General features: G+C 43.3%; 2 protein-coding genes across 4 annotated transcripts; both read left to right on the forward strand.

Annotated features, from left to right (window-relative positions):
* Positions 1 to 2,446: 2,446 nt before the first annotated feature.
* On the forward strand, positions 2,447 to 17,999 carry LOC119228888 (RNA-binding motif, single-stranded-interacting protein 1). Of its 2 annotated transcripts, XM_037488874.2 has the most exons (14): positions 2,447 to 2,765; positions 5,832 to 6,004; positions 7,114 to 7,172; positions 8,582 to 8,673; positions 11,637 to 11,794; positions 12,718 to 12,797; positions 13,382 to 13,497; positions 13,887 to 13,936; positions 14,068 to 14,155; positions 14,440 to 14,490; positions 15,123 to 15,233; positions 15,360 to 15,440; positions 15,532 to 15,610; positions 17,121 to 17,999. In XM_037488874.2, exons 1-13 carry the CDS (start codon positions 2,715 to 2,717, stop codon positions 15,601 to 15,603), a joined length of 1,182 nt encoding a protein of 393 aa, XP_037344771.2. In that variant the 5' UTR covers positions 2,447 to 2,714; the 3' UTR covers positions 15,604 to 15,610; positions 17,121 to 17,999. The 2 variants fall into 2 exon arrangements, with proteins under 2 accessions (XP_037344771.2, XP_062420830.1); XM_062564846.1 differs by having other exon boundaries at positions 15,532 to 17,999.
* Positions 18,000 to 20,204: 2,205 nt separating this feature from the next.
* Positions 20,205 to 23,837, forward strand: cd302 (CD302 molecule). 2 transcript variants are annotated; one of them, XM_037489042.2, is made up of 6 exons: positions 20,209 to 20,386; positions 21,318 to 21,443; positions 21,542 to 21,652; positions 22,367 to 22,549; positions 22,681 to 22,701; positions 22,796 to 23,837. In XM_037489042.2, the coding sequence occupies exons 1-6, from the start codon at positions 20,317 to 20,319 to the stop codon at positions 22,996 to 22,998; spliced, it is 714 nt and encodes a 237-aa protein (XP_037344939.1). In that variant the 5' UTR covers positions 20,209 to 20,316; the 3' UTR covers positions 22,999 to 23,837. The 2 variants fall into 2 exon arrangements, with proteins under 2 accessions (XP_037344938.1, XP_037344939.1); XM_037489041.2 differs by lacking the exon at positions 22,681 to 22,701 and having other exon boundaries at positions 20,205 to 20,386; positions 22,754 to 23,837.
* Positions 23,838 to 25,745: the final 1,908 nt, after the last annotated feature.

The raw sequence follows: 25,745 nt of genomic DNA on the forward strand, positions 1-25,745 counted from the left end.
TGAATCACATGGGGATGGGTTACAGTGAATCCTGAAATAAAGATTAGGATAGACCTTCTGGTTATTTAAAAGTTTAACCATATTCCACTAACTTTAGTCATCACTACATTGAGCCAGTAAGGTGACTCATTTACTTTTGGATAACTGAGCAGGGCATTCATGACCCCCCCCCCCCCCCCCCCCCAACCCCCTCCCCCCCTCCTCCTCATCCACACCCAAATTAAGGACCAGAGCTGTGAATATGGCCTGTTTTCTGGCCGACACACACAGGAACTCACAGCTCTCTTTTGTGGCAGAGTTAACAGTTAAGAGTCAGGGGAAATTAATCTGCTCGTTACACGCCCCAATCCATGCAGGAAGAAAAGCACAGAGACTGTTATTAAAATCTTCCTTGAGCAGCTAAAGTACATCTCGGGAATCCAACACACGGGTCAAGTGAGGAGAAATCTCTTTCTTTGGCTCCTTTTTCACTGCAGTTGCTGTTTGCTCGGACAAAACAGAGAGCCACATTTTCTTCATATACCTCAGCTAGAAGAGACTGTTTTCATTCGCTCCTGGAGGGGTGAGAACAAGTAGCCTAAAATAACCTCTCTCTGTTATTTCCCTTGGAAATATCCAGTGTGTGTGTGTGTGTGTGTGTGTGTTTTGTGATCTTTGCATCTATGCATCTATGCATGTTTGTACCTGTTTGAGTGATTGAGCATGCGCAATCTAAACTTGTATCTCCAATGAAAGGAGATCACCTTCAGGGGTAGAGCATGCACTCTGATTATCTAAAGGCTGCTCTTTACTATGAAAACAATCTGCTAGTAGGGATTTATTTAATTGTATATGCTGCAGGCTTCAGATTCAAATGGGATGGAAAACAATGGGGTACATTGGTTCATATAGGTGTTGTCATGGGGCTACACAAACGCAGGGATCAGAGATCACCTTTCCTTTCACGGTTTCATAAAAGGTGGAGGTTCAATTGCCTGAGCAGAGTGCTGAATCAGAGGCTTCCTTTAATGCTGACCCGCTGACTCTCTACAGCTCTACTGGTGACCTTTGCTTCCATTAGGGGAAGGCATATAACACATCACACCTAAATATGGCTACATCAATATCATAGGGGCTTCTCAAGGATCATTTCAGTTGCAAATAGCTTTGAGGACCCACTGTTGCAGTGTTCGGCCAAAGCAGAGCCACGCGGCCACTCAAGATGTTATCACGCTGCGCGGTTTGGGGTCGATGAGAAAGGTAAAAAAAAATAGCACAGGGAGTTATTTGTTCTCACGGACAATGGTGACACCAAACGACTGTTATCAACAACTGTGACCCAAAATCAGGAAAACCACAGGTTTCGTTTGTCGAGTCAGAACAAGACAGCAGCCATAGCGTGGTGCTTCTACCTTGCTGAAGGTTGCCATTAATTCCCATTTTCTGCAGCCACCAGTGTTGGTTTTCCAATCAGCAGGTGTCAGTGGTGGGTAGATTGCTTTTGATTTATAGCTCACCCTGTCCTTCTTACCTGCTCAACAAAGACTCCCCCCCTCCCCCCCACCACCACCACACAAACCACCACCACCAGCTCTCACTCACATGAAAAAAGTCCTCCTGCGCACAATAGAGGAGCCATCTCTTTCAACAGAATATTTTATACTGATGGACCGCATCTTCAAAAGGTTACAGCTCATGGGAATAATGTAAAGCAATGTTAACAAAATATCCTCAGTTGTGTGTAGACGTGCAGATTCTTTATGTTTTGTTTAGTTTTTGTGATATTCACTGGGCTGATCATCTACCCCAGTAACATTTCTCCCATCTATTACACTCACGCAGTTGAGAGAAAAAAATATCGGTCTATTTATTGAGGAGAGTTCTATTTTTTACATTTATTTCTTGCAGTTTTCTATTAAATCAAAGTATACTATTGTATCGGTTTCAGTGTGATGCCCACGAGTGTATGCATTCAGACATGTTTGGTTTTATGGGCTTACTGTGTGTTAAAATAGTGTGCATTCTCTTTTTTAATAAGCCGTATGAAAGCTGAATGGAATCTTTCACTGCAGTTAAAAATGATCATTCAAACTCGATTGGTTTCTAATAACATTCTCCATTGTGTGAGAGTCAAACTCATAAGAGCAACGCTTTGAAAGCTACCAGCATATCACATGGACCAGCCTTGACGGCGGAATGTTTGGTATGCATCTTTTAACATACGAACAACAGGTGTAAACAGTGTCCACTTAATATGTGTTCGTACAACAAAACACTATATATCAGCACACACGAAAACACATTAAATAACAGTTTGAAATAAACACTTCTTAATTCTCAAGCGAGCAAAAATATGCAAATGATGTGTATTTTGGATTCATTCTTTAAAGCGGACACCCCTACACTAAATCTCGCAATGGTTTCTCCCACCGTGGCTCCGTCCGTCCTGCGCAGATCTGACTGCAAATCAATGAAGCCAGTCAAACAAACGGGGCTGGGCAGTCCAAGTTGGGACAATCTACGGAGGTTTCTGTGGCCGCTGTAGTCGACGACAATAAGGATATATATACAGCTAATATGAATACAATTCTATTTTTGTGTCCTTCAGCGGAGTAAGGAGGATATCCATGAACCAAAACACTTTCTTCTTATACCAGGAGTTGGATGCATTTCGCTAGTGAATTTTTTTTTCGCTAAACTGAGAAAAGAAACTGCCCTCTCTATTTAAATTGAGGATGATTTTTGCCAATTCCGGAAACCCACCAAGGACTCCGTATCGCAAACAGGTAAACCCACTCAACTCTTCCAGCCTTCAGAAATAAGAAAACACAAAGCTGATAGAAGTCGCTAAAAAAAAAAGAAAGAAAGAAAAAAGCCACATCTGACAGCAGCACATCAGCTTAAATAAACTTGAAGCCGGCGCTGAAACCGATGAACAGAATAACACTTTGTAGTTGGTTTCTGTGTGTGATGAAGCATTCTTCTGCTTACTGAGAATACCTGCTGCTCGGGCTGTGGTCCACTCCTGGAGAGCTAAAGGCCTAACCTCAGTGGATGGCAATGGTGGCCGCATAGCAAAATAGTCTGCTAATCCTTCGCTAATTGCTTAACTTTTTTACTTATTTTTGGATTATGAATAAAGAAACGCACGCAATGCGCACCGCTTCACAGAAACACACGTCCGCGGTTTCCATAGTCCATATGTGTGCTTAGTTTGGACGAGCGAACGCTTCTCCGCGTCTATTTAGTCACTTTTCAGGTATTTCAACCACGGGTCACCTTTTTTTAAATATAATTAATTCGACCTATTTTTCTTGCAAATAAGTTTTCTCTGTGTTGTCCTGACCTAATCGTGTGGATGTTCTTCTCCTTTAAAACGAAGCTCCCTTCAGCCAGATGATTTGAATGAGCGTATTTACTCGTGCTCTTATCCTGTGGCGAGAGCTCCATGGGCGAGGCCTTTTACTGGAAGCCCTGTGTATTTCCAGTTCGGATATGACAGGCCCTGGCGGTCTGGGGCTGGCTGATAAGATGCCGTCCTCTCCCCATCACAGTCATTTTACAGTCCTGCAGTATAAAAAAACAAAATTGGCTTGCGGCGCCACAGAAAAAAAAGGAGACGTTTCAATCACTTTTAGCCCTGAGCTGTAAAAATTTCACGTCAAGGCCCTGCGGAAAAGTACTTTTCACTGGTTCACATGTTGTGAATTATTGCTTGATTCTTTGTAATGCATGCCACCACAACAACAACAACCAAAAACTATGAAATATTAGAACCCTTTAACTCCTTGCTCTACAGTTTGGTAGAGGACATTTTGAGTCACTATCTATTGAAAAGGTGTTGAGCAGGTTTTTCTTCTTAAGTTGCTTACATATAGATATTCGTAGGGAAGATTCGGTTTGTATCTCCATAGGATCTACCTAAAAATTGCACGAAGGAAATCGCTGTGGCTTAAAAGAAATGAATAATTGAGCATTTATTCTTTTAAGATCCGCTTATTTGAGAGCACTTGTTTAAACGTCTTTGTGTCTGGATGTAAACTCCATGATAATTGAGACCAAACTAATACTGTGACACACGCCACCTTTACTGGGGCACCAGTGATGTCTTTAAAAAAAAAAAAAAAGTGGTGCCAACCTGAGCTTTAATCAGCCTAGGATAAGGTGTAATTCCAGTTTCATCAGTGATTACTGTTTGGTAAGTTTTTGGCCTCACTTTAGTTATCTGTGATTCGCCAAGAGCACAAGTGGGGCAAATTTTTTATTTGAACGTAGTGCAATGTGTTGATACGTTTTAAAAAGAAATGTTTTAATGCAATTTCCTAAGAATTGCAAACTCCTCTGCTACATTTTAGCTGGTCTCTTCGTGGCGTTTTTACGGAAGGCCAGTTTTTCTCTCTAATGTGTGGACGACTTTAGATTTCACCATACGCTGAAAGCGTGCTTGTCGTTTTTATATTTTGTGACCCAGACCGTCTCGTAAGAAAGCAGATGACTGGTTGTTATGACGGGGGGGGAAACGAGGACTTCACGCTGAAGGCACGTGAGGCTGTTGGCCGGGTCGGTCACGAGCGGAGATCCTCTCGTCTTGACTTGCGTTGCTCAATCCTGTCACCGCTTCATGCTTGGGATTCCATCAGCTTTCTCTCAGCTTGTGATCCCTCAGGGAAGAGGAGGAGGAGGAGGAGGACGGGGGGGGGGGGGGGGGGGGGGGTAATCAAGATGTGTCTTCTGGATGGTAAAGAAGACAAATCCATGAGGGAAAGAGACTACGACCTCTGTGTCTTGTGAACGTAAAGCAAAAAGTTGACCAGTCTTTGAAGGATTTTTCCCTCTCCTCCTTTTGACAGCATTAAAATAAAAACTAAAAAGGAATTGCACGTAAAAATTCCCAGAGTTGGTTGTTTGACTGTGTGTTGTATAACCTCAGAGCCCAAAATTCCAGAGGTCTCTCAAACCGTTCCCAGCGTCTTTCCAAATGAGCTAATGGGCCTTCTGCGGTCAAGAAGCTACCAGCCCCTGTAGACCCTGATGGTGCTGACGGCACAGTGTGACTGGAGATTATTCTGCAGATACGGATCACTGCTCCGTTAGCAACAAAAAAAAGAATCCTCACATTGGACAGGAACCGACATGACACTAACATGTGATCGGGTCACCCAACCTGCCTTGAGAATGAGTAATTCTACACTGAAACGCCAATCGGTGTCTGTTTGGTTACTTTTTCAACAGACCGCTTTGATTGGCTCTACAGAGCTGTAAAAGGCCGCTGTGTGCTGCTTTGCCAGCACCAGTCCGCAGACAGACCCAGTTATCAGCCAGTCGGTGCACATACTGGAGTCTTGTTTTGCATTGTAATAATTTCCCTCAGGAGTTTGTGGCGCGATGAACAGAGCAATAGGAGAAGGCCTATTGGGCTTCCATACAGCAGATGGCCAGGAACACAACTGTAAATGAATGCTGATGTTACTCTGAATTGGGGTTTTTTTAAGGTGAAAATGTGCCAAAAGATTGTATTGAGCTTGTTAGCGTCACTGCACCGCGCTCTCGTTACCAAAAGGATTCATTGGAGGTGTAGCAACCGAACTTCCCTCTGCAAAATCCCATTTCTGCTGACCTCCCCCGTGGGCTCGTTTCTCACCTCGCTGCAGTAGTGTGCGAGCGTCGTCCAGCGTCTCTCACTACGCCGCGACCCTCGGAGGCGCACTCTGACGGCACCGATGAAGGGACGGCGGTCGCGGTCACGGGCCCATCGGTCACGCCGACTATGGAAACCGTGCCGCTAAACCACGTCGTTTAATCGCCACACCCGTCCCGAAGTTGAATTCAACCCAGTTTTTGTTGTATTCCAGCCACCTGTTGCTCCGTCGTCACACCCCATGGCTCCACCCAGCCCCAGCAACAACAACTGCAGCAGCAGCAGCAGCAGCAACGCAGGCTGGGACCAGCTCAGCAAAACCAACCTGTACATCCGAGGCCTGGCCCCTTCCACCACGGACCATGACCTGGTCAAGCTCTGTCAGCCGTGAGTAGGCCCACGACACTTCCTGGAAATATCCTCTGCTATTGATCAGACATTGATTTATTTATTTTTTGGCATAGTTTTTCTGCAATTTTAGAGAGCGTGGTTAGAATCTGCGGTCACTTGGTGTAAAAACATCTTAGAGATGGGTATTTGTAGGTTGTGGTAGTACGACTTCTTCATTTCTAATAAGCTGACTTTGAATTTAAAAAAAATCGAGCACATACAATGCAAAAATCTTCCAAGAACCAATTTTATATTTTTTATCTAACATGTGGTGAGGCATACAGGATGTATGTGAGCCTGTGTGGTACAGAAGCAAAGGCTCATATTTCATGTGTGTGGATAAAGGAGCAATATTGTCAGTATCACCCACAAGCCCTCTTTGTGCGCTGAAGGCCTTATTTGTTAAGCAGAGACCACCCCTGGTGCCTTTTAAGATTTTTATTTGCTTTTTCTTTTTTTTTTCCCCCGGCGGCGCTGTCTTCAACAACCCAAAGCTGCAAATGCATTATTTGTGTGTTTAGAACACCACGTGTTAAAATTGGCGCCAGCAGTGACTCTGTATTTTATTGTTCTTTATTTGATTAAATGAAAAATTCAGATGGATAGGAAGCCAGCCACAAAACGCTTTCCTGGGAGAATGCCTTTCCTTTTCCTTTTATATAACGGATTGATCCTTTATGTGGGAGAACTGTAGATTCATATGCTGTAGTATATATTTTAAATGTTGAATTGTAAAGAAATGATTCATGTACATTACAACACTCCCAATTGTAAAGGCGTTTTTCTCCTCCTCATTGAGCACATTAACTCTGCTTGAACTGTGCAGAGTGAAAAAACCCCAAAACAACATAAAACATGCATGGTGTCTTTGGTAACTTAGTCTGTTTAAAGTTGCATACAGTGGTTTGCATTAAAAAATGACTGTTTTACTTTGCACTCTCATACTGGGGATTTTCAGCACCACATGGAAACCACTTCCTGTTCTCATATTTTTACGGTGATGTCATAGCTTGTTGCTCAACCCTCCCTCTCTGCGTGTTTTATAACTGGCTCCGTCTGGCACATAATCCAGCTAACAATGCCTCGCCTTTCTGCTCCTCCCCTAGGTATGGCAGAATCGTATCAACAAAGGCCATCATGGACAAGACGACAAACAAATGCAAAGGTGTGTGACGTTGTTTTTTTATTTTTTTATTTTCACCACTGCCTTCTTTTATCTGTCCCCTGACAGATTGTTCATCACAAACACATGACTATCCCTGCAGGACTTTTTCAGGGAGGACAATGGTACACGTCCAATGTGGGGATTCTGTTCAAACATCAAGTCATTCAACAGCTATGCAGTTGTGTCAGATGATCCGGGCAAGTCAGGAAACAGACAGCCCGGCTGCTTAAAGCTGCCTCCCAGATGATGTTATTTTAAGCCTCGGCCCCCGTCTGTCGGTTAGTCACTGCCGTGGGGGCTTCCTGGGAAGAGGTTGACGACTCCTCTTCTTTTATGCCGAGTAAACGAGTTGGTTTTGAGACCATTTCTAGTAAACTGCGCATCAGACTAAAGTGGGAATTGTTCATTCTCCCCAGTGGGGATGGGAGTGAGATAATGTCCTCTGGATTACACAGAAATGGGACCCTGTAAACCTTATAAAGCTCTGAGTCAATTTACCACAAATCTAAAGAGAGGGTTTAGCATTAACTTTGTTCAGCATTAACTTTCTTAATATATTCTGATTTTGCAGTGTTCGAGAACTTGGTGGTCACAACTAATCCTGCGTCTCAATTCGCATGCTCTGTTCTCAAACGCCCGCGAAGTACACCGTGTACTCCCCCTGTGCGGGGACTCGGAGCATTGTCACAAAAAGTACGCCACCATCTGTGTCGCCCCTACGATAAGTGCAGTTCCTTAACAGCCCTTTTCACAAGCTAGGCGGTCCCCTCCCTGGATGGTAACCAGGGTGAGGGTGAGGAGCATTCCACAGGCAACATTATGACTCGGATACCGTCCGGGTGCATTTTTTACAGTACGCGTCTACGCTCTCAGCAAGTCATTGGACGTAGGGAGGAAAGTTGAGGTACCGCATAACAGAATTTGGGTTAAAAATTCAGTACCAATGTGACTCTGCTGAAAGCGCCACAGACATATTCCCCACATTACAGCAGGTCAAATGTAGCAGTGGCAGCCGTGGTGAGGGACCATAGGTTTACCCCCCCCCCCCCCCGCCCCCCCATAACAAAGAGCTGACCTAAACCAAAAAGGTCACACTGGTATCTGCGTCCTCAGCACTATTCTACCTCCTCCCCTTCCACACAAACGGACAGAAGCTCACAAAAACGCTGTGTACACACATTTAAATATAGTAATACAATGCAGAAGTATGTTCATATGAATACATACGCATTGGATACTCACCAAGTGAGACAAGTGTGAACATGTTATACCTAGCAATGAACACACAACCCATCCCCGTCCAGCACGGCGAGGTCGGGCCCACCCCACCCCGCACTGAAGCTCGAGTCGTTTGTTACTAGCAGGCTACACAGAACAAATCGTCCTAACCGCGCTGCTCGTCTCCTCAGGATACGGCTTTGTGGACTTCGACAGCCCCGCCGCCGCTCAGAAAGCCGTGGCTGCCCTGAAGACCACTGGTGTCCAAGCTCAAATGGCAAAGGTGAGGATTCATTACAGTCTAATCCCCATATCGCGCTCATACACCTCACGCAGTAACCCCCCCCCCCCCTTTCTCTTCCATCCGTCTGGCAAAGACACCTAAGCCTAATCTTTGTGGTGTTCGATAGCAGGGCTGGAATCCTTGACCGCAGAGTGTACGCTCCCCAGCCCTCGGTCCCTACTTGGTGGTGACTGTGCGTGTGTGTGCGTGTGTGTGTGTGCGCACGCTGATGAAAGTAAATATGAAGAGAACTCAAATTGGATTTTTCAGCGCGCAATCTAGCACCAGATTGACTGAGGGGCTTGCATCAGTTTTCCAGAAGCAATGTGTCGAATGTTTTGCGTAGTTGAAAGTAGTGAGGGAGCCTGTTTTGATATTTAATGACCTGCGAGGCCACAACGTCAGCCGCTAATTTGTTTTGAAGGGACATCCGCAGTGAGCACCTGAGCGCATTTAGCGGGCCGTATTCTTTTGAGACTTCGACCGTATCGCGATAACAGCGTGCTGCTTCTCATGCTGATTTCATGGCTGCCATCTGCATGGTGCTTTCCAGGTAATTGGACTCCTGTTTACTCGGATACACGTGCATGCATATACTGTACATCTTTGATGGTTCCCAAAGGTATTCTGTCAGCTCCCAGCTCCTAGCCAAGGCTTTTGCATGTGAGTGGCACCGACAGTTAAACTAAGCAGGGTAGAGATTGGTGTGGATGACGTAGCAGAGACTCTGTCCACCATGTGGACATGTTTAGTGAGCGGAGACGGGTCTTTCCGTCTCCCACACAGAACCATTCCACGTCCAGACACCTGAAGTATTATTGTACTTTAAATCTCTCAAAAATGAAATTGCTGCAAATGAGGCGTCATGCTGCAAATGTCTTAAAAGATATTCGCAAGCAGTGCAGGAAATACAAAAAAAAACAAGTATCCTCTTCACTGGGCAAGTGGGAGTTACTGTAGATCATGTCACGTTAAAGAGACGGGTCCAAATAAAGTTTTAAAGTTGTGTGGACAGACGGTCGTTAATACGCCATGGATCAAGCTTTACAAGATTGTTCTAGTACTGTATTACTTCACTACACTGTCATCAGGAAAAGAAGTAAATAATTGTGTGTTGTTATGGGAACAGGAACCCGTCGGGACAAATTAGTTCCCATACGACACTGAGCAAGAACCCGTGGCCTCATTTCCCTGTCTGGGGATCTGTAGAGCTTCTCGACATGCCTCTGTGCACCCATTTTACTTTTTTAATTAAAATAGAGCAGCTCCGAGGGGCATGCTGAAGTTTAATCTTTGTATTGTGGAAGGTAAATGCCATTATAAAGTGTGAGCCTTTCACTCCAGCTTTATCCTCACTATTGCTGAAGCTTGTTTAGGCTTAATGGACTCTCTGACAAAAAACAGGAAAAGAGACCTTTATCTGCCCAGGAACCCTTAATGGACTTTCTCTCATTATTATTTTAAAAGCAGGTGGTGGGAAGTGGCCAGATAAGAGTTTCCCTTCTTTTTACCATACGTTAAATGAAGTTCTGGTAATACTTGATTACGTGCTACCCATATGCATAGAAGAGGTTCACCAAATGCACTTTAGTTTAAAAAAAAAAAAAAAAAGTCATATTTTCAACATTGTATATCGTGGTATTTCTTTTTAGATGTTTTGATTAAGCTGAGATTAATATAAAAGGACCATCGTTTAGTATTATTACAGTCCAACCTCTGGATCGGCAGACTGAGTGTCTGCAGAGGAAGTGAAATAAAAACTCTCTCTCTCTCTCTCTCTCTCTCTCTCTCTCTCTTCGCCCACTTAACAAGGCCCATGAGCAAGACACTCAAATTCTCAAATGCTTCAGTGGAGCCGGCGGAAAAGACTGAGACGTTACTGGGCACTCACCCGGAGTGAATGTGGAGTCATTTTGTTCGGAAACAAAAAGCATCAATTCTATACTGAAAAAATCCTGGTCAAGTAGATGTGAAAGTACACGCTGTAGGTCACATACTTTTCCCAACATCCTATGCATCTCGTTTCTGTGGCACCCTTCCGTCAGACGGCTCCGTCTTCCCTCAGCTCTTCTTCCACAAGCTGGCGTGGGTTCCGGTTGATGAATGAATGATGGGCTGGTGACCCATTCAAAGCTCAAACAGATCTGTTATCTCACCGTGTGGTTTCTTCCTCTGTTTCGTTTTTTCATACATCCTGTTGGTTTCATTTCTTTCAAATAATGTTACAGCAGAGAGGCTGCTGTGGCTGATTCGCCTCACCGTAAATCTCTTTTTGAATAAGTCACAAATATAATTTCATGCATGTAATTGTACATGCATGTATGTGCTTTTATGCAATATATGTAACCACAGGCTACAGCTGATGGTCTCTTGCTGTCTTTTGAGTTAGAAGAGCTTCCTGACCAACTCCTTTTTAAATATGATTCCTTTCCTGTGTTTTGTCTTAACATTTTGTTTTAAATGTTGGCTCCACTGACAGAATACTAAATGAGCTCGTCCCCGAAGCTGACTCTGAACATCACAACACTGATAAATATTTATGGCTGGAGGCCGCTTCCCAGGGACTCGTTTCGCGTCTTAAGTTTCTGCTGATGCATCAACAAGAAATCAGCTGATGTGAGCCTCAAGCCGCTGTGGGCTGCATGCAAATGTCTTTCCAATCACCGGTCACAGTGACCCTTTACTAACTAAAGTCCCCAACCGAGACCGACCGGAAGCTGCAGCGCCATGTTAATCCCAGCGCTTTTGAAGTCTATAAAACGTTTAGCCGTTTCTAGGGATACATGATATGGAATTGTCGGGGAACCCCTCCACCCCCCGTCTTCCCCTTTGTTACTAAAGCCGGTGGGAATGTGATCCCTGTTCTTGTGTTTTCCAGGTGTGTTTCAACCGTTTCCTACCGTGTAATTACATTACTTCTGGTGTCTTCTTTCCACTTCCCCCCCCATCTCCCCCCTGTGCAGCAACAAGAACAAGACCCGACAAACTTGTACATCTCCAACTTGCCCACGTCTGTGGACGAGCAGGAACTGGAGATCATGCTGAAGCACTTCGGACAGGTCATATCCACACGCATCTTGAGGGACTCCAGTGGAGGCAGCAGAGGCGTGGGCTTCGCCAGGTCAGATCCTTGTGTTAAACGGCATTTATTTCTTATCTTCTTTTTTTTCCACTAGTGCGACATTTTGGATTTTAACTATATGAAAAAATTCCACAAATCATGTGTATGATCAAAGAGACCCCTTTACTAAACAAATCAGAAACCTCACCAATGTTTTTAGCTGCGGCCTTCAGTGTGAGGTTTGCATGTTCTCCTGGTGGCAGTCCGGGTTCTCTGGCTGCCTAATTAATGTCTCTCAATTGTCCATTGGTGTGGATGTGAGAATGAATGGCTTCCTGGTATATATGTCAGCCCTTCAAGATAGGGGCGACCTATGCGGGGTGTGGCCTGACCTCGCCTAAAGTCAGCTGGGACCAGAACAGGATAAGCGGTAAAAGATAATGGTTGGATGCGTCAGGGAAGGGTCACAAGTGGCCTATACCCCCTTCACATAATGTGAAGACTGGTAAATGTGGCTTTTAAGAAACAATACCAACTTTACCAAGGGGTCAGTAAATCCGTCTGCCAATCATAAAGTGACGTTAGAAAACCACTTTACTTTAAAAAAAAAAATGAATACCTAAAAATAAGTTACTGAGAACAAGGCAGAGACAACATGCATGAAGGGAAACGTCTGACGATAAATAGTTTCACAATGACGGGGTGATTTAATGATACCAGCGAGGCTGGCTTCCACGCGTCATAGTTGCACAACCTGACGTTTGATGGAAACACCTGACAGGCGTGGCCCAGGCTCACAATTGACAAATATTGTAACGCATCAGAGGAATGTTTGTGAGTGGGTGTGTGCTCATGGTGGAGACTATACCCGTATAACATATGCGCTCTCTTTGCATTCTTTGATGGTGACGCTGTCACAAAGACCGGAAGGAAGCAGTTCACTAATGCAGTTTACGCTGTGTGTGTCTTTTTTACCACCCCAGGATGGAGTCAACTGAAAAATGCGACGCAGTCATTTCTCACTTCAATGGAAAGTTCATTAAGATGGCCGCAGGTGCTCCAGGTAAATGCCCAAAGATAATCAGTCCAATGTTTCCAGGTAAAATATAAATGCATGGAAAATATTCTAGTTTAACCGCCATGCAATACAAACAACAATCGAGAGAATACATCCAGATTGATCTCATGATGGCTGTGTAGTGTGTACAGTGTTAATAGGCTGGATGAAGTGGTCCGCCAACTAATTCTTGCCTCCAGCTGGAGTCAGTGAGTCTGCTCCTATACTCTCAGCCCTAAAGGGAGGAGCACAGACAAAGAGAGAGAGAGAGAGAGAGCTGCTCTGTGTGGCCTCCACTCCCTCTCTAAGCTTTTTAATTGGATTATTAGACTGAAATAGTCTCTGCTGGCCTTGCCTCCTTTAGGAAAGGGAGGGGATTACAGCTCCACAGCTGCCAAGCTAGATGTCTGCGTTCCCAGGCTGGCTAGTAAATGGGCACTCCCAGGCTTTTGGAGTGGTTGGGGGAGCGAGGGGGGGGGGGGGGGGGGAATGGACTGTATGGCAAAGAATAACAGACAGCAACGCACGTGTATGACAGTCTTGAAGACAAACATTTGATTTCCTTCTCTTGACGCCCATCTCTCCCTTAGCACCCTCTGAACCTTTGCTGTGCAAGTTTGCTGATGGTGGACAGAAAAAGCGACAAAGTCAAAACAAATTTGCCCTGAATGGTCGCGGTTGGGGACGGGACGGAGACAACAGATTGGTAAGCGGTGATGGGAGCCGAAGCCTGAAAAATAAAGGACACCTTGCAGGTGCATCTAAAATGTTGACATGAGAACCATCCGTTGCGCTCAGTGTAACAAATATTGACGAAGGCACTTCAGGTTGACTTTATGGCTTAGTGTTGCCGAGGAGTCGTTCTCTATAAATCCTATGGATCCTGTCTCTAGCAACTCACTTTTCTTCCTCATAGTCTGAGTTATGTTACCCGCTGTTAATGACGAAGATCCTTTTGTAGTCCCGGGTGCCTTTGTGCGGGTGCGAGCACAATAGATACGCGACGGCGTGCCCCAGGGTGATGTCGTCTCTGTTAAGTGCTAGTGTTGCATGCCACTGTTGAGTTGCCAAACCTGTGGCTTCCTTTGTTCCCAGGCAGGAATGACGCTCACTTATGACCCCAGTGCAGCTGCTATGCAAAATGGGTAAGCTGAAACTACAGATTAGATTTCTCCGTCCTAGTCGTCAGCAAAAAAAAAAAAGAAAAAAAAAAGTCGTAGTACTGAACTTACTTTGTAATTTCACTGCACACTTGCACACTCTTCTGTGTCCTCAGATTTTTCCCACCAGCGTACAGCATCTCAAACCGGATGATCGCTCAAACGTCCATGTCTCCTTACATGTCTCCGCTTTCGGCCTACCAGGTTTGAACCCCTCCTTTCAATGACAGAAATGTAGATGTAATATTGTATGGCCACCTAAGAGAAAGCATTACATTCATCTTTACTGCATGCAGTAACTTGTTACTAAAACGCGTGTCTTCAGGATTCAGAAACTTGTCCTCCTGAGGTGTGGTTTCAATATGTGACAAAGGGCAGAGTGGCCTTTCATGGTGGTTGCCGTGGCTGTCACAGTAGCATGTGATCTCTGGAAATGGCAGCTGTTCAATGCCAGTGTGTTTACAGAGTGTGTTTGTGTGGTGCTCCAGGTGCAGAACCCATCATGGGTGTCCCATCAACCCTACATCATGCAGCACCCAGTAAGAACAACGTCTCTCTCGACCTTCTCATAATCGCAACTCTTGTCTTCCTTTTTCCCTTTAATCCGAACATTTCCCTCTGTGGGTGTGACCGAATTGAAACATTTTTCTGTAAACAGACCGGCACAATATGGGAGAGTTGTAGTTACACATAAGGGGGTGGCGATCCTTGAGGATTTACACTACTAAAGTGTTTGCATAGGAATGTGAAAACGACTGCTTTGGAGAGGCTATGTGAAGCTGTGTCTTTGATGACAGATGCTGAGTATTTTGTCACAGATGGGTTTCAACAGAGAGAGAGAGCGAGAGAGAAGACTCTTTTCTTGCTTTGAAAGCGAGCCAGCGTAGATGAGAAAACACTGCTAGATGCATCAGGCCAGCCAACATGCTCGTAGACAACTTGCTCAGCCTGTTACATTTCACCTTCTGGTGTGGGCATTAGATGTGAAGTCTGAGATTACTGTTACGCTCTGATTGAAATCCAATCTTGCAAAAAAAACATTACGCACGTACATCCCCGATACTCTGCACAAGTATTCTAGTAGACAAAACCAAATATTTCCTGGTGACTTAGTGTGCATTGCACAAGCTGCATGCATTCCTCTCATTATGTGCACACTTTTCTGCTCCAGGGTACAGTGCTATCGCCCTCTATGGACCCGTCTATGTCCCTACAGCCCACTTCTATGATGGCCCCGCTTGCGCAGCAGATGAGTCATCTTTCTCTGGGCAGTGCAGGAACGGTGAGTGAACCCTGCATGGGATCAGAAATGAGTTCACACGTTACACGTTATTTGAGGATGAGGTGTTTAAAAGTGCTCTGTCAAACCGTCCATTGTATCGATCATCTCCTCTTCTTCCTCACGCAGTTCCTGGCCGCCAACGCAGCCATGCAAGGGGCATACATGCCACAGTACGCACACATGCAGACGTCAAACGTTCCTGTCGAGGTACGCGCATCAACATCACCGCAGCGTTCGTGTTTCTGCAAAGCGGGATTTTAGAAAACCGCTCATTGTTCTTTTTTCCGCTGTCTTCTAGGAAAACGGTGCACAGTCACAAATGGATTCATCCGGCAATCATTCCCCGTATTCCTACCAGCAAACAAAGTAGGGCTGAGGTAACATTTGGACAACCGCTAAAAACAATCATGTCTACAAAGGCAACGGATGCTAAGGATCTTTTTTTCACTGTTTTGCACAGGTTCTGCAAACTTGAGTGAAACTATTTTGGTGACGTTTTCATAAAGAATATCTAAGTTCATTCACTTCAAATTATGAGAATACATATGTCTATATTTTCATATAATAGATATATGTATTTGTGTGATTTGAAAAAGGTTTATTTTCTTACTTCGAAAAACATTTATTTTTTAATCAAGGCTTGCCGCAAGATACATGGAAGAATCATGTGACTAGTTGTTCAAAGTGCATTGTAGTAAATATGTCTTTTGTTAATATTTCAAGATTTTTTTTTTTTATTCCGAGGACTTTTTTCAGCCAAACCTTTTTGAAGATGATGTTTTTGTGCTTGCTGTGTGAGTGTTGCTATGGTGAAGTGTTGTGTGTTGTTTTCTTGTTAAGTGATTTATCTTAGTAGTTTGATCTTGCTGTCCAAGTATAATTTGCCTTCATATTTTTAATACAGTAGTTGTACAGAACATTGCAGAGTGCAACAATAGGCAAAGCAACTGTTGCCCAGGTAACGAGGACTTTTTAATGAAATCAATGTACTATTGCTTTTCCCCTCCAAACTGATAAAAAAGTAGAATACATATTAGGAAATCATTTTAAATGAAATTACTTCATGATTTTATTGAAGGTAATATTTATTTAGTAAGAAGACCGTTTATGTTTCTGGATGTTGGAATGTGTTTTTGAATCTGAATGAGAGACCTTTTCGATTACTTGGTATTGTAGTAGAGTTGATATTGAAATTGGTGGGCTGGGGGCTGAGAAAGGGCAAATTAATTTTGTCTGTTTGTTTTAGTCTTTTTGGGTGATGTTATTTTAATGGGGTTTGTCTTTTTTCACTTTTAACTGAACAGCTAACAGGAAAACTTTGACTTACGATTGTGCAAAATGAATAAATAAACTCATCAAAGCCTTGAAAATAGATTTTAGGGAAAAGTTCAGCGAGTTGGGGGATTAAATGAGAGGAATATGTATATTTTATTACACCTCAATCTCGACAGGAAATAAAACAAACTAGGCACTTTCAAATGTAGTTTACTTCACCAAAGATTGTGAGCAAGTACACCTCTGTCTCTTTAACCAGGACACAAGTGACTCTGCAAAGTAGATTGCAGTTTGGACAGTGTGCCTTTTTTGTACAATTACACTCGGTTGCATAGGTAGTAGTGGACTACAGACACACACACACAAGCATACAGGAAGCCCTGGGTCCAACAAGAGATTTATTTCACACTTTAGTGTGTGGAAAAAAAAAAATATATATATATATATATATAAATATTTCAACCATAAAAAGAAAGTTAGATCCTTTTTTTTGTTATCAAAGTGGATTAAATCAGGCTTTTTGATTATGATCCTGCAATAAGCCTGTGATTCGACCTGGTGGTCAGTCAAACCAGCTATCTACCTCAGAGTTTTCTTTCTCCTCTGTACTAGGTCGGGTTAGCAGGTCCAGCCCGCCCTTCCAGACCAAATGCCACGCTCAGGAGCTGGCCACGTACAGCTATTTCCTTATAGGTGGTTTTTCCCCAAAGGCTTTTTTTTCTTTTTCTTTTTTAGACCTGTTTTGAATGATGTCTTATTGTAATCATTGGGGCGGCGAGATGTTTCTACTCATGTTCACACACTCTGTTTTTGTGGTTTTACAAAAGATGCTGCTTTTCATTGCAATAGATTCCCGAGGTGGATGTTTAAAAGACCAACAGCTTCAACAAAACGTTGGGGTGCTCCTCTAAACACGCGTGTTCGTTTCTGCGTCTCGCACCTAGTTTAACAAGCAGCGCATTTCCTCTGTAGTCAGCTTGGGTGTGAAGCCGTGTAAAGGGCCACTGTGATTATACTTGAGATTTCTGTATAATGCCTGAGACTGAGAAGTGATACTGTCTTATGAGGTTAATGCTGCTAGTGGTGTCTGAACCAAGTGCCATAGTATCTGGGTCAAGAGTTGCAGAGGTGCACCAATAGGAAAAGTTGCTCATATAAGTATCCACCATGTTAAACAGTCACTAAGTTATGAGAAGAGTACTAATTTATGACCATTGTTGTACAGACAGCTGGAGGAAATACGATTTTTCATAAAGCTACATGAAAGTTTTTTTGATTTTTTTTTTTTTTAAATCTTGTGCCACACAATCGCTAGTGGTAACTTGTACCTATGTACAGTTTTAAGGAATTGTTCCTATGTAAATTTGTTTTGTAGTGTTTGTTTAAGCCAAAGACTTTTGTTTTGTTTGTTTGTTTGTTTTCTTTAGAAGGTCACCTAAGGTTTATTCTTTTCATTTCTTTGGCATTTGTGAATAAAGAAACTTCACATTTTTCAACTTTTAATACATGATACCACTTGTCTTTTTTGTTGAGAGCTGCAGTTCATCTGGAATCCTGGGAACATCTGTTTTCCATTTCCTTTTTAAAAACATCTGTTTTCCATATTTTTGTCCATGGATTAATAATGAAATTATGTAAATGCATTTGTGTTGTCATCCATTAAACGGTTGAACAATACATTTTAACATATTGATGTTTGAGCTTGGCTGCAGCTTCAGAGGGTTGGAATCCAGCCACTGTTTCTCACATTTTAATGTCTATAAAATGGGGAATTTGGCCCTGTATAGACGTGCGTTAATGAATTAACTTTCTTCAGACAGTTTGAAACCTCTTGTTTGTCTTTGTTATTTTCACACGTGCTGCAAATTAAAGACAAATTTAAAACACAAAAATGGAAGAAAAGAAACATCTGTGTAGGTCCCCCATCAACGCAGGTGCTGACAGAGTTCACTTGGCTGTCATTTTTCAACACGATAGCGGACTGCATTAATGTGACAGCGACCATCTTCTGGCTAACACATACACATACATACATATTTTAGAGATTCACTCAGCGAAATTAATGGGACGTAATTATCTCTTACATCTGGCAATAAATAGTCTGCCGTGTAATTAACGGTTACTGTGATGTTGTCCTCCAAAGTTTGGTGACATCACAAGATTTGATTATTGACAAGACACTACAACACTACACCTATTCCATATGAAATAACTTTCTGACTGTTTGACTCCTCCATCAATTATATTAACTGATCTCGATCTCCTGTCTTCTCTCAGCGATGATAAAGTTATAATTAGCAATGTGTGCAATATGTTATTCTATTGCCCTGTTGAGTTGGTTTACATTATGTATGAATCGGCCTGCCATAAGGTGAGGAACTAGCCGGGGTTTTATAAACATGCACTGTTGCATGATATTGTGGACAACACGCGTGGCCTGGACATGATGCGTTGGGGGCATCATGAAGCATGGTGTACGGCGAGTGGATGGGGGTGTCTGTGAGCCGGCCCTGCCGTGGCAGATGGGTCCCCGACGGTATCCTGCAGGGTGTTGTGCCACCCTACGGGAAGCCTGCCGGCTCCAGACGAGCAGCAAAACTCGCGCTCCAGCTGTCTGTGTTTGTGCCACCTGTGCTTACAAGCAAAGTTGAAACCCCTTCTTCTCCCCCCCCCCCCCTTTACGCATTCTCCTGACAGCTCTCTGCTGTCCCCCTGCGTCCTCACCTGTTCAGATAGGACGAGCCCTGCAGCCATATGCAATACCTGCCTTTCAGGCAAAGGGAACTGCTTTTCCTATCCAATGTTGTGCAAAGTATTAACAAAACGTACTTATTTCCTATTTATGTGACCTGACTGATGGCAAAGCATTCGTTCTTCAAGTTAGTCCATTTATTTTAAATAAAGTAATTTATAATATTGTTGAATTATAAATCATATATTACATATATTACTGCCCAAGAGCTTTTGTGTCAACATATCAGACTCACTAACATAATATATTTTAAGTTAAATGCCAATAAATAGCATCTTCATATATGTATTTGGTTTTTTTACAGATGTATCGTCTTGTTTCCAAGAGGTTCCTTAGAGTTAAAAACAAAAAACTAAAAAAATTGTCTTGTGTACGAGCACAATAATAACACAATTATGAGCACTTCAATCTACTATTTGTAAATAAAATCATTTACAGGCAGATGGCGGGATCTTGTGAACAATATCACCGTAATACATTTACTTTACCACCGCGTCACACGAGTCAATGATAACCAGCGTGCACAGTGCATTTGTGTGTGGCGCAAACATCTTGCATTGTGCAGTATGAACCGATGCAAACCCTTCTTTCACAAGAACACTGTGCGTACAGCGCCACCTGCAGGCTGCTGTGTTCTAAACAATCCCTGGATTTGTCTAATATGCACATAACATAACCATAATAACACAACGGCTGCTGTGGTTTTTCTTCTCTCCAAACGTCGGCCTACAATCCCCCTATTAATATTCAATATTTTCTATAAAATCGCAGACGATGCATGGTGTACAAATTGCTCCGTTTTTCTCTTGCCTATTAAGTTACCACAAAAACGTATAATCACTAAGTCGTTGCCCCGATGTAGGCGCAAATAGCGCAGAGCGTTGTGTTTACACGTGAGGCCATTTCCGTGTGTCGTTGTGCCGTGTGCGTGCGCGTGTGCGTGTGCGAGCGCGTGGGTGGGATCTCGCTCCTGTTGCTGCTGCAGACAGTCGAGTCGAGCAACAGGGAGAAAGCTAACGTTAGTTTGGTGGCACACGGTCGCTCGTCTCAGCCGCCATGGACCCCCTTCGGCTCCTGGGCTGCGGCCTGTTGTTGTGTGTTCAGCTGCACATCGGTGTGACGGGAGGTGAGATTTAAATGGGCTATCAAATAAACGTCATATGTCTATTTTTTTTTTCTTCCTATTTTTATTTTGTTGTACACAGCTTTTGTAGCAGTGCGTATGGGCCCGTGTTACACAAAGTGCACTTAGCCCTTTGCGCTTTGTTTAGTGTCTCGTTTCTGTCAATATCGCAAATCGGCAGCTTTGCGATTGGAGAGGTGCTCGCGATGTTTAGTCACATTCACAGATGTTGCGGACTGGTCGCAAACCAATGTTCTTGGACGTCGACGCGGTTGTTGTTTTTGTGCATTTGTGGCGACGCAACTTTTGAACCGACGTTAGCGCGCATGTATCTGAAGTTTTAAAGTTGCTTTTGCATAATCTTCCTTTTTTTTCTTTTCTTCCTGCGAGAGCAATCAGCGCACGTTTAATTAAGACGTGGGTGTTGTGCCGAGCAGCGATCTTCTTGGATTTCTCCCAATGGTGGTGCGTTCACTGGCTAAGAAAGGAAACGTTATCGTGTAAATAGCGACACTAACTGAACGAATGGACCGAGAACCAAGTTACTAACCACTTCGAGCACTCCTACAAAGATGAAGACCATAATTTGAGACTTATTTTGTGAGACATTCTTTTCGACAACGTTCTGGAAAGGGTGGACACCAACTAAACACAAACACAACCCGCACTAATGAAGAGGAACACTGGTCACAAGGGCAGTTTCAGTTGTGCAAACATGTACAGTCTGTTGGAGGGAGGGGGAGGAGTGAGGGGGGGAGGGAGGGGGGCAGAACTCTTAACTATCAAACCAGACATGCAAAGCTGTTGCAGCATCCAAAGATTTGGGTAATTATTTTTTTCAGTCACGTATTCTTTTTTTTGTCCTCCCGTAGCTTCTAATTGCTCCTGCACAGATGCACTTTTGCACAATGCTGAATGTGTGTATCTCCCACAGACTGCCCCGCTGATGGACGCACCTGGGTGCCATTTGGAAACGGGTGTTACTACTTTGTCCACGGGTCAGAAGACAAAATCAAAAGCTACACCTTTGAGAGAGCGAAATCTCTCTGCCAAGGATTTGGTACCTGAGACCGTTTATCTTCAAATTATCTTTAAAAAAAATGAACCGTGTGTTTTCTCAAAGTGTGTGATTTTTGTCGTATGCTGTGCTTTTTCCAGAGCTTTTGAGCATCCAGAGCGCTGAGGAAAATGACTTTGTTGTCAAATATAGCCCAGAGGTGTGGAAAAACAATGTCAACATTTGGCTGGGGATGTATTTCGACACAAACAGTACGTACCATGTGACCAGAGGACTGTGAATCATGCTGCACAACATCCAACAATTGCGTGGAAACTCTGTAGAAAACCGACATTGAATCTCAAAGTGTTTGTGGTTTCAGATGTTAGCAAGTATTAATAACTAGAAAGTATTTTGTCTCTAAATCCAAAAGCTTTTACTATTATACTATACAAAGGCTTTTGCTATTATACTATTATTTCTACATACTTTTGTAAATCATGGTCAATTTGCCTAAGTCTGAGTACTTTGTGAACTGACCAAAAACCCCACTCAACTCGAGACTAAAGATCATCTCGGGCATTGTAATATATGTACTTTGTGTCTTTTCTCCATTTTTCTTAAATGACAAAATATGGAGCCCCGTCTGTAAGCTGGTGCCAGCTTCTTCTGATCTTCATCCAGGCACAACGTCCTGTTATTTAGAGCATTTTCATCTCATAAGGCACCGTGTGGGGAATCTAAAGCTAAAATAAACCCTAAATCCCGGTTCATGTAAATCCTGAGGGGGTAAAAACACTTAATCTTGAGTTGTGATACAGTTCAGGGTAGTTTGTTTTCGCCTGCCGGAGGAAGACCCGAGGCCACTCAAAGGGAACGCCCTTAACAAAGTTGACATGGCTTTGACAACCGTGGCGGCGGCGGCGGCGGCGTCTGCGTCCTCGCTGCCAGTCGTGCTGCTGAGGCTGATCCCTTTGTGCTGTCAGGTGACGGCATGCGGTGGTTCGGCGAGCGGCCGGTAGGATTCCGGAACTGGGAGGGCGGCTCTTCCCCCCCGGACCTCGTGCCCTTGGATACGTGCGTAGCGCTGCACAGCAACACGGGGAAGTGGGAAAATGTCAGCTGCGTGGACCAGACGGAGAACGGAGTGGTCTGTGAGACGGATCAGAGTAAGAATTGACGATCGAGGCCAAAGTGTCTGTCGACCTGTTTGAATGGCTGATTAATCTTTTAAAGTGGGTCCATCAATTTTGTAACCGAGTTCCACTGTCCTCACAATGCCTTTTTCTTTTTTCTCCAGACGTAGACAAAGTAAAGCAGAGTAAGTCGACCCTTTCTTAAGCTGTTCCTCGGTGCTTTCTTGTTTTTCACAGTAGTGACCTTCCTCCGTGAACCGTTCCTTTGTTCTCCTCAAGGATCGAGCCTGCTGCTGTCCGCCCTGGTCATCGTCAGCGTGGTGGTTATCATGGGAGTCTCGGCAGTTATTTGGTTCGTGCACCAGAAGAAGAGCCCCGGCTCCACGATGCTCACGGCGTTTGAGTACCACCCTCCGTTCCGGGTCCTGGACGAGGACCGCTCCTGCCTGGTGGAGGCGGAGGAGACGGACAGCGCGCCATAGGGGGAGTTGCATCGCTCCTCCGGGGGAGGCGCCGGGCGCCCCTCGCTGGGTGGGTGCTCGGCCATATTCCAGCTCTGAAAAACACTGTAGTCGTTTTTTTTGGGGTTAGCGCATGTCGACGAGTGATTGGGGTGCGATTGTAAGAAAGCTGAGTGCAGGCTTACTTTCACTAATACTAGCCATTAAGGCACATAAACACCTCACAGCTTTGTTTCAAATGCACTCAGAATCATCTGTATGGCTTTCAGATTTGTGCATCAGCAACCGGGTCCACGTGTGACCGTCCACTTAATAACTTGCATGAATAAAAGCAACTTGCTGTTGCACATTTTTTTTTTAAAAGATCAAAATAATAAATCTTATTATAAATGCTCAGTGTTCATTTTTAGTGTCGCACTATCACAAACCTGGAGACTAACAAGAGGGAGAATGATATAAGAATGTTCAATTGATGCAGAAAAGACTGAGACGCACCTGACGTTCAGTCCCCAAAAATGCTGGGTTCTACATTTCACATCATGCAACCAATCCCGTGTTTCCGGTAGACCCTGACTGACCAGTGGAGTGGCTCCTTTTTTTTTTTTTTTAAGCAGTATTCAAAGACACAAGGACGCCAAATGGCTATTAAGGGCACATGCGTGTAAATAGTTGCCAGCTGTAGTTTGAGACGTTGTCTCGTTACTCCACACGTGTAAAAGTTGCCAGCGAGATGTATTTGCACAATGCGTAAAACAGATTATTTTCCAGGTCAAATGTATTTTGGAATGAACTGCTGTTCTAAATCAATACTGCCAGAGAACGTAAGGGCTATTTTCCTTACTTTCTGTCCTGAGCTTTTTTTTAAAAATTGTGACAAGGTATGACGTTAACCAGAATATAGCCAGTAGAGCCAAGTGCTTCTGCCCTGTTAAAAGCATTTCTTAATAGTATTTTTTATTTCAAAATGATCATTCTGTGGGATTTAAGACAATCAATGTTTCAGGTTGTGATGGCTGTACTGATAAAAGAAGCCAAAATACTTGGCAGTGTGAAATACCCTCCTAATGCTGTTGTACACTTTTAACAGCATGAATGCTATTGTGCAATATTTGAGATTAACTGTGCAGGATTCGAGCCCCTGTGTGTTTTTCCTAATAAAGTATGTTTGACGATAAGAAGGACTTATTTGTGCTTTTCTGTTATGAATTTCTGTTGTAACTCGAAGCATTTGGGGTACGTAATAGTAATATTGATGTGTTGTCCTTTCCAGCCCTGGGTGCCCCATTAATGTAAAAAATGAGCAGGTTGAGAATATATATACGCACTCTCCATTTTATGCGCTCTATATAGAACATTTCTGCAGAAAATAATGTGTGATGCACATAAAGAAGGATGAATTGACACATCAAAATGTGGGATAGAGTCTAATTGATTGAGGAAGAATATCTAGAGTAGTTGTTTTCCTTCCCAGTCATGCATATCTCATTTTAGAATTCTGTCATCTAATATATTCTCTTTAATCTATTATCTTTCAATGAGCGCTTTCTATTAATGTTTTCATCCTCTATCAATATGCTGTGAGAGGCATCTGTAGACCAACGTTTATTGATGAAGTTTCCTCCTAGTATGTCATTTCTAGATTTGGCCACAAGGTGGGACAGAGAATCACATTTCTGTCAAGTCTCTTCTCTGACATGGCTGGGGCGGATGTTGTTTACCAGTTAATGAAGTCCGGTAACATGGTTGTGTGAGCAGTAATCAATAGGATTACTGATATGTAAAAAAAAAAAACCCACATCCCTGTCTCTTGAGAAAACAAATACCACGAGGCACCCAAAGAGCTGATGTAAAGTTATAGAAAGCTTATCTTGTCACCAAGGTGAGGTGAAAGTCCTTGATGATTCCATAAGAACTGTGTCTCGCTGTGGTGGCCAATAATTAACATGTTTTGCAAGATGAAGGTCTAAAACAGCTGATTGGGACTGAGCTCGAGACGAGCACTACTGCTCTGCGGGGTCAGAGTGTGTTGCATACTTTCTCTATTACACATCAAAATGACGCTGTAGTCAAAAGCATTGATAGAGAATCACAATAAACTAAACTGCTGTTTATTCATAACTCTAACATGCATTCATAATGAAATTGTGTAGCAGCCGGACATTTAAAGTGCCTTAATTGGTTAGATTCAAGCGAATATTTACTTGGGTGTGTATGTGTCAGACTTGCCAAACGCTTATGGCGATGCGGTAGCAGATTGTTGTAAGCTTCCATTTGAGTGGATCTCGTAGTGGCACATTGAGAATGCATGCATGGTTTACTTATTGTAGTCTGGTTCTAGGTCTTTGAATTGCTGCCCTCATCTGAGAAGTTTTGGCATTTCTAATAGAATTAATTAAGAATGACTAATGATGATTGGATCTGTATAAGACTGCTGAACCTTCACAGATTTGTAATTTGTTGTATTGTTAATGCTCCTTGATGTCAAGAGTTCCAACAGAAACAGTGTATTGAGGGATGGTTTTGTTTAATGTGTTTTCCTGCACTTGGCAGAATAATCATAATTTGAATTATGATAATTCATTGTAACACTATTATACTGAAAAACCTCAACGGATTATTTTTTTATAATGGGGTTGAATTGAATTCATGATTAACCTTTTGAGGCATAATCGTTCTTAACATTGTCTGTCATTGTTTAACTCTGTGTGTGTGTGTGTGTATTTTGTATTTTATGCCCATAGAAGGGGTGTTTTCTCATTGCAACAGCT

Source organism: Pungitius pungitius, chromosome 10 (genome assembly GCF_949316345.1).
Source record: "Pungitius pungitius chromosome 10, fPunPun2.1, whole genome shotgun sequence".
In the NCBI taxonomy this organism is placed as follows: Eukaryota; Metazoa; Chordata; class Actinopteri; order Perciformes; family Gasterosteidae; genus Pungitius; species Pungitius pungitius.

Bases quoted from the DNA above. Each gene is read 5' to 3' on its own strand.
- LOC119228888 (XM_062564846.1), top strand. From the start codon at position 2,715: ATGATTTTTGCCAATTCCGGAAACCCACCAAGGACTCCGTATCGCAAA. The intron at 12,798-13,381 runs GTAAATGCCCAA...TCTCTCCCTTAG, and splicing joins GATGGCCGCAGGTGCTCCAG to CACCCTCTGAACCTTTGCTG. The intron at 15,441-15,531 runs GTACGCGCATCA...GCTGTCTTCTAG, and splicing joins CGTCAAACGTTCCTGTCGAG to GAAAACGGTGCACAGTCACA.
- cd302 (XM_037489041.2), top strand. From the start codon at position 20,317: ATGGACCCCCTTCGGCTCCTGGGCTGCGGCCTGTTGTTGTGTGTTCAG. The intron at 21,444-21,541 runs GTACCTGAGACC...TGCTTTTTCCAG, and splicing joins ATCTCTCTGCCAAGGATTTG to AGCTTTTGAGCATCCAGAGC. The intron at 21,653-22,366 runs GTACGTACCATG...TTGTGCTGTCAG, and splicing joins GATGTATTTCGACACAAACA to GTGACGGCATGCGGTGGTTC.